The sequence below is a fragment of the Neofelis nebulosa genome, chromosome 3 (genome assembly GCF_028018385.1).
Source record: "Neofelis nebulosa isolate mNeoNeb1 chromosome 3, mNeoNeb1.pri, whole genome shotgun sequence".
Taxonomy (NCBI): Eukaryota; Metazoa; Chordata; class Mammalia; order Carnivora; family Felidae; genus Neofelis; species Neofelis nebulosa.
Window position 1 is genome coordinate 150,401,329 of NC_080784.1, and position 12,818 is coordinate 150,414,146.

Here is a 12,818-nt window from a genome sequence, read left to right on the forward strand (position 1 = left end):
AGCACGTGACAGCTAACCTCACATGGTCACACCTGAGCCAATGATTCTTGAAATTCGCTTTGATATACAAGTGCTTTGGATTATAAGCATGTTTCTGGAACGAATTATGACCACCAACCAAAGTTTTACAACGTATTTTGTATGGCCAGCTATCTTAATTATGTTATTTCATGTACTTCCTTCAGAAGTTCTGAAAGATAAGTATTGTTACCTATGTTTTACACCTGAGAAAACAAATTTCAGGTTAAGTGACTTGCCAAAGGCTCAAAACTACATTGAGAGCCAGATCTGATGAAATCCAAAATCTGTGCTCTAGTTTTTACAGGATGCTGCTTCCTCAAAGCCGCCATACGTCTTCCTAGGGAGCTACCCTTTTAGGTGGTGACATCCACCTCTCTATGTAGCTGTGTCTTACGGGGAGCGTGCACTTCATGATATCTGCCACTAAATAATTTTGATTCTAAGCGGAAGTGCATCAGAAGGAGTCTAGCTGAATGGGCCTGGGGGTAACAATGAGATGATATGTCAAAGATAGGTACACACTTTAGGTCGTTAGTCACAATCACCACACTCACAAACCCAATGACAGTGTATCTTTATTCTCATTTTCCAGAGCTATTCTTTATCAATGCAATCAATGATCTAGTTGATTCAGTGATACTAGCTTCATTCTCATTCTTGTGACTTTCTAGATTATGCAGTGATAGGATATTTGAAAAGATATAATTTTGTAAAGACGGGACTTATTAAATGATTGTATTATTTTCTATGACTTACTTAAAGAGTGCAATTCTATTTGTAAGTAAAAAGAAATTCAAGAGAAGAGTTTGTCATATATTTCAAAGAACTTGTATTAGCATTGAGAAAGCAAATAGCCTAAAGTGATATCCGAGGCACCGCCACTTCTTTTTCTCTGAAAAATAAGATAGGAGTATATTTTAATACCGGAGTGCTGATGCATAGGGGCACTTGTACCCCAATGTTTACAGCAGCACTTTCAACAATAGCCATATTATGGAAAGAGCCTAAATGTCCATCAACTGATGAATGGATAAAGAAGAGGTGGTTTATATATACAATGGAATACTACTTGGCAGTGAGAAAGAATGAAATCTGGCCATTTGTAGCAAAGTGGATGGAACTGAAGAGTATTATGCTAAGTGAAATAAGTCAGTCAGAGAAAGAGAGATACCATATGTTTTTACTCAAATGTGGATCTTGAGAAACTTTAACAGAAGACCATGGGGGAGGCAAAGGGGAAAAAAGTTACACAGAGGGATGGAGGCAAACCATAAGAGACTCTTAAATACTGAGAACAAACTAAGGATTGATGGGGAGTCAGGGAGAGGGGAAAATGGGTGATGGGCATTGAGGAGTGCACCTTTTGGGATGAGCACTGGGTGTTGTATGGAAACCAATTTGACAATAAATTATATAAAAAAGGAGTATATTTTAATACCAATAGACTGTTTTATGTAATATTTTCTAGATATTTTCCAAAATGCTTAACAAAAAGTTAGAAAACTTAACCTCTGGCACTGTTGTCACCTAGAGTAAAGGTCACACTATACTGAAATCTTTTAGTATTTCTGATTAAATAACTTGAATTGAGTTACATTGTACAAAATGTCATATTATAAAAGTGACTTTTCTAAAGAGGTGCTAAACTATTCAATTCTGGTTGGATTTTTGTAGATTTTTTTTCAACTGAAGAATGCTGAGTATTCATTTTCATAGAAGGAGAAATCAGAAAAGACTCTTAGCAGGGAGGAGATTTCAAAAAAACCTTTGCCTTTTACTTTTCCCTTGAGGCCAGATTGTTTGCTTTTTAGTGTCTGCTCTTTACTTCTTGGTGCCGTTCCAGCTTGCCCTTCTATCAAACACCCATGAGCCTCGGCCAACCAAGCCCATTAAGACAGGTAATTAATTAAGGTTATATTTGATAGAAAAGTCATGGAATTTTTAATTTCCATGTGATTGTGCAATTTTTTTTAACCTTGGAGACTTTATTTCATTCCAAGCCAACACAGATGAATTGGCAAAGTTACTTCTACCTTGCAAAGCAAAGTGATGATTTAGGAGAACTGATTCTATATTGTGTTTGTAGAATGTCTTTTACACATTTACTACCTATGTTTTCAGAGTTAATACCAAACATATGGCATAGGCATACATGATTCTCAAAAATTTATTTTTATTTTAAAAAACATTGCTAAAGTCCCCCAAATTATTAGCTTTGCAGGACTGTCTAAACACTAACTTCCCCCTTTTGATAAGACCTCTTCATTAGTTCCCCTGACAGTTTTATGTTTCTCTTTTAATTTAGGGTATGTCATGGTATTTAATGCATGCCTCTTGGCAAATACTTACCAAAAACTCTGAACGATTAGGACACCATCTTATGGTTCCTTTTGGTAATCAGTATTGGCCTAATGAGAAAAGGACATCCACAAGAAGTTCTTATTAAATAAAAATTAAATTGTATTCTAATTAATTGATTATGAATAATCAATTATTGGCCTCCCTATTCAAGGTAAAGACCACATATTTTACTATATCATTACCTCTCTCATTATTTCCATGACTAAGTCCTATAAACATTAACTTTATATTTTCTATTAGATAACAATTTCTTACATAAAATGGATCTTTGTTTACCTTCTTTTCCATCACCTGGGGGGTAATAGTTGGGTCTATAGCAGGAGCAAAATAATTTGTAGTGCTGGGTTTTTGTGAAGTAGAAGGAATGAAAAGTCCTCTGTTGGCATGCTTAAAGTTTATCATTTCTTTTTGTGCTCCTGCTGGCTATGAAGAATTAGAAAGAAAACTAAGTGGTTACTGGTTCAAGTATGAGGTCAAAATTGGGAAGAATATAAAGCAATAGGATTGAGATGCAAGGCAAAGAATTTATTTGAGAAGTAAATGACTTCATTGGTTTTCTAGGTTATAATCTATCATAGAAAGACTATAAATAAATACCAGCAAACATGGATGTCTCTTGATGCCTGATTTTAAATGAGTGTACCTAGGAGTGTATCTTATATAGAGTAGTAAATATTTGGTAATCTGCATAAATTGAATCTTGACTGGCATAAGATTATGGGTGGAAAGAGGAATAATTGTTGATGGAAAAATAATAATAAAGTTTTCATTAAAATGCACAATAGTGCGGGAACCTGTAGGTTGTCAGTTGCTGATTTCTGGTAGGTAGCACAGTGTGGTGAGGAATCTTACCATCACAACAGTTTCAGAAGCTGTGTCTGTGAAGGGATCTAAGGCTAGTTGCTGCTGGACTCCCGGTATAACCTGAAAAATTGGAAAGTTTTTAAAAAGCCTAAATTTTTCATCTATAAAATAGTGGTTTTACATTCAAGGCAGTTAGCACACGTCTCAACTTCTTTAATTTCAGTTTCTTAAAAACAAACATAATCATTTAGATTCGAGAAAGAGAAAAGTAACTCGTGACATGGGACATACAACTCTGCTTGTGTTGTTAGGAGCTTGCTGGACATTCTCTGCTGGGCCCTGGTGTTCTGTTGAATATTAACAACCCTGCAGAATACCAACATCAGACAAGGTCATGTCTGAACATGATGAAGTACAACAAAAACAAGATCACTCTGTAATCTTGTGTAAAGCAAGGTCACCATGCTAGCCACAAAAATACCAGGTATCCTCATATCCTGGATAATCTGAGTAACTCTTCTTTTTTTTATGAATCATAGCCTTTGCCTTGCTTTGTTGTTCTTATCTTCTAGGTAAGAATTGTTTAATTAACCAGTTGTAGAACTATCAATCATTTCTTGAGAATACCGAATTCAGAGTGAACCATTACTTCCTGAAGTCTCCCCAAAATCACCTGACAGAAGCCTAGAAGAGTCACCTTCCTATTAAGACACGCCCAGGGGTGCCTGAGTGATTCAGTTGGTTAAGTGTCCAACTTTTGATCTCAGCTCAGGTCATGATCTCATGGTTTATGGCATGGAGCCCCATGTAGGGCTCTGCACTGACAGCACAGAGCTTGGGATTCTCTCCCCCTCCCTCTCTGCCCCATCCTGCTCATGTGCTCTCTTTCTCTTTCTCAAAATAAAGAAATAAAGTTAAAAAAAAAGATTTATTAAGAAAAAAAAGACACCCAGAGTTCCCCATGTGTGTCCTCCGCTGTTGCAATGAGTAGATAAATCTAATTTTGTTCAACTATGGTGGTGTTCCTGATGGGTTTTGGATGAAGGGCACTGATGGATTTAATAGGTCATGAAGCAAGTCATTTGAAAAGTTAGTTTTGTTTTTAATGAAAAATATGCATTACTTACAGGTTCTACTTGTACTGGAATATATCCAAATTGGGTATAGAATGGCATCTGTCAGATTTTTGGAAAATGTGTTAGATTTGTTGTATGATTTTGTCATAATTTTATAATAAATGACTTAAAATTATATATAATATTGTATTATATTATAATTATATTAAATACTTTTTAAATAAAAGTTCATATCTTCTAGGTGATAAAAATTATTGATAAATTGCCAAGCATCTTTTTAATACTGTATTATTCCTAGCTTAAAATTTCCCCTTTCTCTCTAAATTAACACGTCTCAGAATTACTACTACCAGTCTCTTAAAGCATAATTTTCAGTTTTCTCTAATTTGGTTTTAGAGTGGTGATAAACTACTAAAAATTTCCCCCATTCTAACTAAAAGAAATCTAGTTATGTATGTGCCACCTGGAGTTACATTAGAATTCCAAAAATGTATTGCAGGGCCACAAAGCTCAATATAAAGTTATCTAATTGTATCTAGTGATCCTAGGTGCCATCTGTCATGGGGGATATTTATTTATTTATTTATTAATAATAGCCACATGTAAATATGACAAGAGGGATGCTGGTAACTTTTAAAAAATTAGAAGATTTTTTCCAAGATGATGCAACCTTTGGCCTCTGATTTTACTGAAGTCCACTCACTGACTTTGTTCTTTTTAAAATTCAGCTTTGAGCACTTCCATCTTAGTGATATGTTAGGAGAACGCACTATATTTTTTTGTCACCATCAGTCTAGGCTGTTGACTTTTGCAGTAAATATACTCAGATATTCTCTTCTCTGAAAATTTACTATAACTTCTCTATTCTCAGGAGGAACTAGTCAGATTACAATCAAATAGTAGTTACCTGCTCCTCAAATTGCTGCTGTCCTGTTTGTGGAGGTGACTGTGTGGCTGTCTGTTGAGGTTGTTCCCAAGGTAGGAGCATGTAGACTGGATAGTACTGAAACATCTATTTGTAAACAGAAAAGTACATAAGAGCTTCCATTAGATCCACATAGGTCTTTAAAAAAAAGTCTTCTAGGGGCGCCTGGGTGGCGCAGTCGGTTAAGCGTCCAACTTCAGCCAGGTCACGATCTCGCGTCCGTGAGTTCGAGCCCCGCGCCAGGCTCTGGGCTGATGGCTTGGAGCCTGGAGCCTGTTTCCGATTCTGTGTCTCCCTCTCTCTCTGCCCCTCCCCCATTCATGCTCTGTCTCTCTCTGTCCCAAAAATAAATAAAAAACGTTGAAAAAAAAAAAAAGTCTTCTAATGTCAATATTGTTTTACAGCTGATATATATATATATATATATATATGCATAAAGTAGTCCTTCTTTAAGCACATATATGCATATATGCATAAAGTAGTCCTTCTCAGACTTTAGAAATAACTCATATTACACATGATGCTGGACTTTACACTTAACAGAAGACCATGGGGGAGGGAAAGGAAAAAAAAAAGTTAGAGAGGGAGAGACCCAAACCATAAGAGACTCTTAAAAACTGAGAATAAACTGAGGGTTGATGGGAGGTTGGAAGGAGGGGAGGGTTGGTGATGGGGATTGAGGAGGGCACCTGTGGGGATGAGCACTGGGTGTTGTATGGAAACCAATTTGACAATAAATTTCATATTAAAAAAAAAAAGACTGCTTGGTCATACACATTAAGGAAGTAGTAAAATAACAAGATTTTCAAAAATGGCACCTTGGACCTTACATTAAAAACTGTAGATTTTATATACAGACATCATGTACAAATTACTTTGCGAATATCTAAGAAGAGAATAGTTTAGCAGCATTTTCCATATTTTTTGAGAATCATTATTCTGCAGGATATGGTATTAGAAGTTCTATGATAAGGAACGAATTCTCAAGAATGTTTTGCCTTTTATAATTGCCATTTTGAGACAATCCCTATATATTTTTAGAATATTGGGCAACCCAGAAATAGACAAGGAAATGCTTTAACTGCAAGTTTAACATGCCACACATTTTCATGTATTGGCTTCCATTTATAGCTGTGTGTGTCTACACATGTATATTTGTTTACAGAAAATGGGGACCTTAGTATGTACATAGAGTTTAGTATGCTGTTTTGTTTCCTTGCATAATTAAATAAGAGACAATAATAGATATAAGAGTTAAAAAACAACAAGTGTAGTTTGAGAAGTACATTTTATACAGTGGTTCTTACTTTTGGCTACGAGTTAAAATCACCTATTTAGCATTTTAACAGATAATCATACTTGGGATCTACTCATCAGGTCTTGATTCATTAGGTGTGGGCAGGGTCTGGGCATTTGTAATTTTGAAAATTACAGAGGGTGGAGAGCCACTGGTTTAGTGGTTAAAAGAAGGATGAAGAATTATATTCCCAGTCATCTATTTACTTCCATTAGGATTGGGAATTTAATCTCACTAAGACTTAGTTTCCTGATCCTTAAAATGAAGCAGTTTCACTTACCAAGTATAGAATGAAGTAATGTCTAGAAGTAACTTTTATTTTATGATAAGGGTGGGACAAAATTACATAATTATGATTACATGGGAGCCAAGTAGTGTAACTTTTGATGAAATGGTCAGCTTTCTGCTGGTGAATAATTTATCTATGTCCCTATTTCTTTGAACCTAGTTTATTATAAAATTAATTAAACTAATCTTAAGAGGGTTTTTCTTATTACTCTAATGATTATACTAGTTGGCATTCATTTTTTAAGATCTCTTATTTAATAGAAATCACCATTTGATTGTAATATGAAGTTAAATTGAAAATACACACAAGAACCTGGAAATATTTTGAGCAGAGTGCCATACTGCCAAATAACATGGTAAGCGTTTTTTATCTCTTCATCATACCATAATTTATCAATTTAACACATCTACCTCTAAAACAAAATTCAGGGTTGGAAAAAGTCAGCCTACAGTATTTTTTTAGTTCCCAAATGCCAGTACAAATGCCATGCAGAGGGAACGTGACTTAGGGCTTGGTGAGCTCCTTTATTCCCAATACACTAATGCCCTGGAAACTCGGGAATCTCCTTAGCTGTCCTTCCTTCAGGAGTTATTATGTAAGCCTAAAATTAACAAACTGATGCAATCCCAGCAATGGTGGCACTAGACAGAGACAATTGTATAAGTTTCATAGCCCTGTTACAGGAGTCAGAGCTACAAATATAAAAGAAAGCATTAGGTGGAGAGTATATATAGCCATCTGTCTGTAGGAGTGACAGTATTCCATTTATTTACCTGTGCTTGCTCTTGAGGCATTTTGTTTTTTTTTTTTTTTTTTTTTTTTTTTTTTGTTTTTTTTTTTTGTTTTTTTTTTTTTTTTAATGAGTAAACTGATTTTTATTTTGTTTTACCACTAATTATGCTTATACAATTGAAAAAAATTATAATTTACCAAATCAAAACAAAAACCGATTTTCGACAGAATAACCTGTTGGAAGTTTTCCTTGTAGCAATTTTAATTTGTACATTGAATTTCTCTGTTGGTTCTTATGGGATTGCATAAAAGGTCATTCAGAGCATGCTAGGATGTCACAAGCAGAACAGACAAATGGTCACCTGATGCTATAATGCTTTCAAAACACCACAGGATTGCCTAATTTATGAACATTTCCAGGTTTAGGACATTGTCTTCTTCCTAAAGATCATTCGATTTATAAAAGCTTTTGTTGTTAAAATCAGTTCTTTATTATTACATTGAAAACCTCCAACATCTTTTGAATGTTTGCTTTAGAGTATCTTAAAGTACGCCTACACTTTTTGCATATGAAATCTTTGCATGTATCAAGATAAATATTTCATAGTTCATGTATTATCATGGCTAAGCATCCCATATTTATTCAACGGGCTGTCATTTCATAGGGATTTGGGTTCCATCTTCACTTTTTCTGTTTCTTTTTGTTACTGCACCTGAACATGAGTTCAGGTTTTGCCCAACAGAGACAGAGCAGTTCTATCACTTTCCATTTTCTTTTTTTTTTTTTTTTTTTTTTTTTTAATATATGAAATTTACTGTCAAATTGGTTTCCATACAACACCCAGTGCTCATCCCAAAAGGTGCCCTCCTCAATACCCATCACCCACCCTGCCCTCCCTCCCACCCCCCATCAACCCTCAGTTTGTTCTCAGTTTTTAACAGTCTCTTATGCTTTGGCTCTCTCCCACAGAAACCCATGGGGGAGGGGAAGGGAAAAAAAAAAAAAAGAGGTTAGAGTGGGAGAGTGCTCTTGAGGCATTTTGAAGGAGAACACATAGGGCATAACCTGCCGAAAAAAGGTATAAAAAATTATACTTGACTTTTGAAAATATATTTTAAAAATATTTTTTAATGATTATTTTTGAAAGAGAGAGAGAGAGAGACAGAGTGCAAGTGGGGGAGGGGGGGAGAGAGAGGGAGACACAGAATCCAAAGCAAGCTCCAGGCTCTGAGCTATCAGCACAGAGCCTGATGGGTGCGAACTCACAAACCAGGAGATCATGACCTGTGCAGAAGTTGGATGCTTAACTGACTGAGCTAACCAGGTGCCCTTAAAGATATATTTTTTAGATGTTTACTTATTTATTTTGAGAGAGAGAGAGAGAAAGAGAGAGAGAGAGAGAGAGAGAGAGAGAGAGGATGCACACTTGTGAGCAGACACACATGAGCAGAGGAGGGGCATAGAGAGAGAGATTGAGAGAGAATCCCAAGCAGGCTCTGTGCTGTAGTGTAGAGCCAGATGCAGGACTCAATCCCACAAACCATGAGATCATGACCTGAGCCAGAATCAAGATTCAGATGTTTGAGGCTCCTGGGTAGCTAAGTCGGTTAGGTGGCCAACTTTGGCTCAGGTCATAATCTCATGCTTGGTGAGTTCGAGGACTGCATCAGGCTCTGTGCTGACTGAAACTCAGAGCTTGCAGTCTGCTCTGGACTCTGTGTCTCTCTCTTTCTCTGCCCTATCCCGCTCACTCTCTCTCTCTCTCTCTCAAAATGAATAAAACATTAAAAAATGTCAGATGGTTAACCAACTGAGTCACCCAGGCACCCCTGTACTCGACTTTTTAACATAAAATTCCGGAGCTGTTTTTCTTAGACCTAGCCACTACATGTGTAATTTATATACAAGAATTCTGTGACAACAAAAGGGTATCTATTATGTGTATGTCATTAATGAAAATTGTTTCTTTTTTAAAGATGAAATTTCTCTAATTATCTTTTCTAAGACTTGTTTTATCACTTTTGATTTGTGACTGTGATATAATAGATGATTTAAATAGCTTTTATTCATGTGAGAAATTGGAAAAGATAGGGAAGTACTTCCAGTGATGGTAGAGAAAATTATGAGAAAGAATTCTCTCTCAGTAACCCCTGTCTTATTTTAAAGAACTCCTGTCTTGTTTTTTGTTTGTTTGTTTGGATTTTGTTTTTAAGAGATAGAGAATGAGCAGGGGAGAGAGAGAGATCATGACCTGAGCTGGAATCAAGAGTCAGACGTTTAATTGACTGAGTCACACAGGCACCCTGCTCCTGTCTTATTTTAAAGCTGATTCATAATTCATTTTCACATTCAAAGTGAGTTACCTCTCCAAAGAATAATATGGGAGAGGCTCTACTTACATGATTAGAGCCCTGTTGGGTCTGTGGTGATGTTTGAGGCTGTGAGGGGTCCAGCTGTCCCACCTGAGTTCCCTGGGCAAAACTGACCCATCCTGGGAAAGGTGCCTGATTTGGGAACAGTCCAGCCAACCGGTCAAAAGCTGATAAAGAGAATTGGGAGAGCCCTGGAATTTGAGCTTGCTGCTGCTGTTGTAGAATCCCAGAGAAAGGAGGAATCCATGAATTAAATGGGCCCTGGGAGGACATGAAAGAAAGGAAGAATTTTTCTTTCATTTCAGAAAGAATTTAAAATCAGTTCTGAGCAAGAAAAGGACAAAATGTAAACGATTTCTGCAATTCTACTGCAGCATTATAAAAAAGGACAGCATTTTAGGACATTATGAGCTGTCCAAATAGCATGACCAATGCTGAATTCCCAGAGATCATAAAAAATATGGGGCAGAGTGAGGTGGATGAAGGGTATGGTTTCTGCAGTTGCCAGACTGGTTGTAAATCTTCTTCTTCAACTGAGTATGACTTTATGTAAATAGTTAATTTAACTATCTCATAGTTGTGAGAATTTGTGTCTGGTATGTGTCAAGTTCTCAGTAAATAAATCTTAATCAGATTACCGCTTTTACTTTTGTCTTCAAACAAAGGTCATTAGAATATATGGGATGAATCCATAACCTTGATAATTGAGATTTCAGAAATGAAATCACAAAACATTTTGTCCTCATACAAACTACTGTAAAAAAATGTCATAGGCAAATCTTAGAATAATCATAGTTACCTGAAACTGTAGTGGCTGAAGCTGAGCAGTATTAAGATTCAGAAGTAACTAGAAAAGGAAAGATAATATGAAAACCAGATTATTACACATGCTAAAACGATTAAGAACGATGTTTACTACAAATAAAGAACAAGTCAGAGCTGACTGATCTGTTTCCTGCTAGTGGTGTTTTCTCACTAAGCTTATGCTAAATTACTGTGATTAGAGATTAGGATTTAACCACCTCTCCCCTGCTGTGTATAAACTTGCAAAACTTCAGCCCATTCCAGTGGGTTAGCCACTCACTTTATGCTCTTAAACTCCTATACACATCTGTATTAGGTGCTATTAGAATAAAAATATATATGACATACTGTCTCTGCCTTTAAAGAGTTTACTGTCAAACAGGGGAGCAAAATGATATTCTAGAAATAACCTGGTACACCCAATAAACATCAGTATTGGAAATGTATTTGGATATAAGAGCTAATGGATAGGCATGCAGGGTAAATTAATGAAGGCTTTTATCTCTACTCTACTGGGTTTCCATAGAAAGAAACAACCAAGATGGAGAGATCGTTGTAAGTATTTCAACTAACCTCATTGCTGTTGCTTGCAGACATAAGGCGCTGTGGGATAAGCTAAAAAATAAACAACAAACAAATGGTGAAAGAAGGATTTGTTAAAGGTTCCCCACAATGGTTTTAGTTATACCATAAGATCACTTACTGGGGCTGACATTGTGGCTCCCAGAAGCCCAAGAAGAATTATAGTTTTCATTTTCAGATGAAATAGCTAGAAAATAAGTTGTAAAATTGACCTTTAAAGAGAACCTCTGTGTAAAAATCATGATAACAATAATTTGTTAGTATTGTTCCATCAGAGGAGTGGTTGGGTGAATTCTATAGTATTTACTTATATATTAGGATTTAAAATAAAAAAGGTATACTTATAAATATCTATAGCAGAACTTATTCTTTTTCTCAGAGTAGCTCTTTATAAAAACCAGAATTGTTTGCTTCTCCTCTTAGCTTGACCAAATCGTTCATTTGGTGGCATGTGATGTAGTTGAATGAGTTAAAGAACAAGGTGGCATCCTCCCTTGCGATGTTTTGTACTTAAGGGGATGGGTCCTTCTGATCATGAGAGGCCCATCACTAGGTCTTTATGATAAAGACAATTTTAATGTCTGTTTAATGTAGTAGTAAAAATACTACAATAAATATCTGACAATAGCAGTCTAATAACAGATAAAAGTTCATTTAAAAATCTAATGACATTAAAGTATCTTAAAACTAGGCAACTGAGTCAATATTTTTCTAATTTGGGGAAAGATTATCAAATAAAACTGTAATATTGATTTATAGTGTAACGCATGGAAGCATATTATATCTTGTCCTCCAGATGTAAAAACTCCTGCCCTAATTCAAATTACTGACCTACATAAGCATTTAGGGTGACGCTGATAGTTTATTCTACAGGAGTTGACTGATTTGGGCCCTTAAAATTATGAAAGCAAATATTTTGGTATCTTACCTTAATCCTTTGCCTAAGAAGAGAAATCTAAACCCATGCAAGATCTGTGTTCTTTTTATCTTTCAGCTCTGCTGCTTGAAGCTTCTCTTAAATTTAAAAACCCATCTTTAGAAAAGAATGACCAATCATTTTTCAAAGGGACTAGTGATTTAGTGGGTTTCAGACAATGGCTTAGCTAATAACCACTTTCCTAATCATCAAGGTAGTACATGGGATTCCCACACTTTTAGTAATGTCCTTAAATTATCCTCTGACAAATGTTTCCCTGTGATCATTCCTAGCTTCTGCTTTGGTTATGACTACATCTTCTAGAATAATTTCATTCTGCTCCATTTATCATCTTAAAATGGATACAGTAATAGAGTAGCCTTTAGGCCTTTATTCAAGGATTAATGGGTGATTATTTTTTATTTCAAGAGTAAAATACAGAATTACTAGATGTAAGAGGTCTAAAAGATAAAAATCCAAAACCTACTCAGAGGCAGTTAAGATTCTCTGGTTCTTCAGTGTTGGACTGAGTAAATATGAACTAATTTTATTTAGGTTCAACCTTGAAAATATCAGTATATCTCCATTTACCTACAGAATGAAATCCTAAAATCATTACTAATTTCTATGTATCTATG

The 12,818-nt window shown here is 35.7% G+C and overlaps 1 protein-coding gene and 1 long non-coding RNA gene across 2 annotated transcripts; both read right to left on the minus strand.

Annotated features, from left to right (window-relative positions):
• Positions 1–579: 579 nt before the first annotated feature.
• On the minus strand, positions 580–2,431 carry LOC131506188 (uncharacterized). Its single transcript, XR_009258776.1, has 2 exons — positions 2,371–2,431; positions 580–913 (listed from the first exon to the last, which is right to left on the minus strand). It is a non-coding gene; the product is annotated as an uncharacterized LOC131506188 (long non-coding RNA).
• Positions 2,432–2,512: 81 nt separating this feature from the next.
• ODAM (odontogenic, ameloblast associated) lies at positions 2,513–11,436 on the minus strand. Its single transcript, XM_058723327.1, has 10 exons — positions 11,386–11,436; positions 11,256–11,297; positions 10,678–10,725; positions 9,906–10,139; positions 8,526–8,571; positions 5,170–5,276; positions 4,314–4,361; positions 3,235–3,306; positions 2,659–2,805; positions 2,513–2,524 (listed from the first exon to the last, which is right to left on the minus strand). The coding sequence occupies exons 1-10, from the start codon at positions 11,434–11,436 to the stop codon at positions 2,513–2,515; spliced, it is 807 nt and encodes a 268-aa protein (XP_058579310.1).
• Between the last annotated feature and the right edge of the window lie 1,382 nt (positions 11,437–12,818).

What these genes read in the sequence shown, in the direction of transcription:
- ODAM (XM_058723327.1), bottom strand. Translation starts at nt 11,436, where the DNA reads ATGAAAACTATAATTCTTCTTGGGCTTCTGGGAGCCACAATGTCAGCC. An exon ending in AATGCCTCAAGAGCACTCTC is followed by an intron (nt 5,277 to 8,525) that starts CCACTCTAACCT and finishes CTGTTTACAAAT; the next exon opens with AGATGTTTCAGTACTATCCA. An exon ending in TTCCAGTACAAGTAGAACCT is followed by an intron (nt 3,307 to 4,313) that starts GTAAGTAATGCA and finishes CCAATTTTTCAG; the next exon opens with GTTATACCGGGAGTCCAGCA.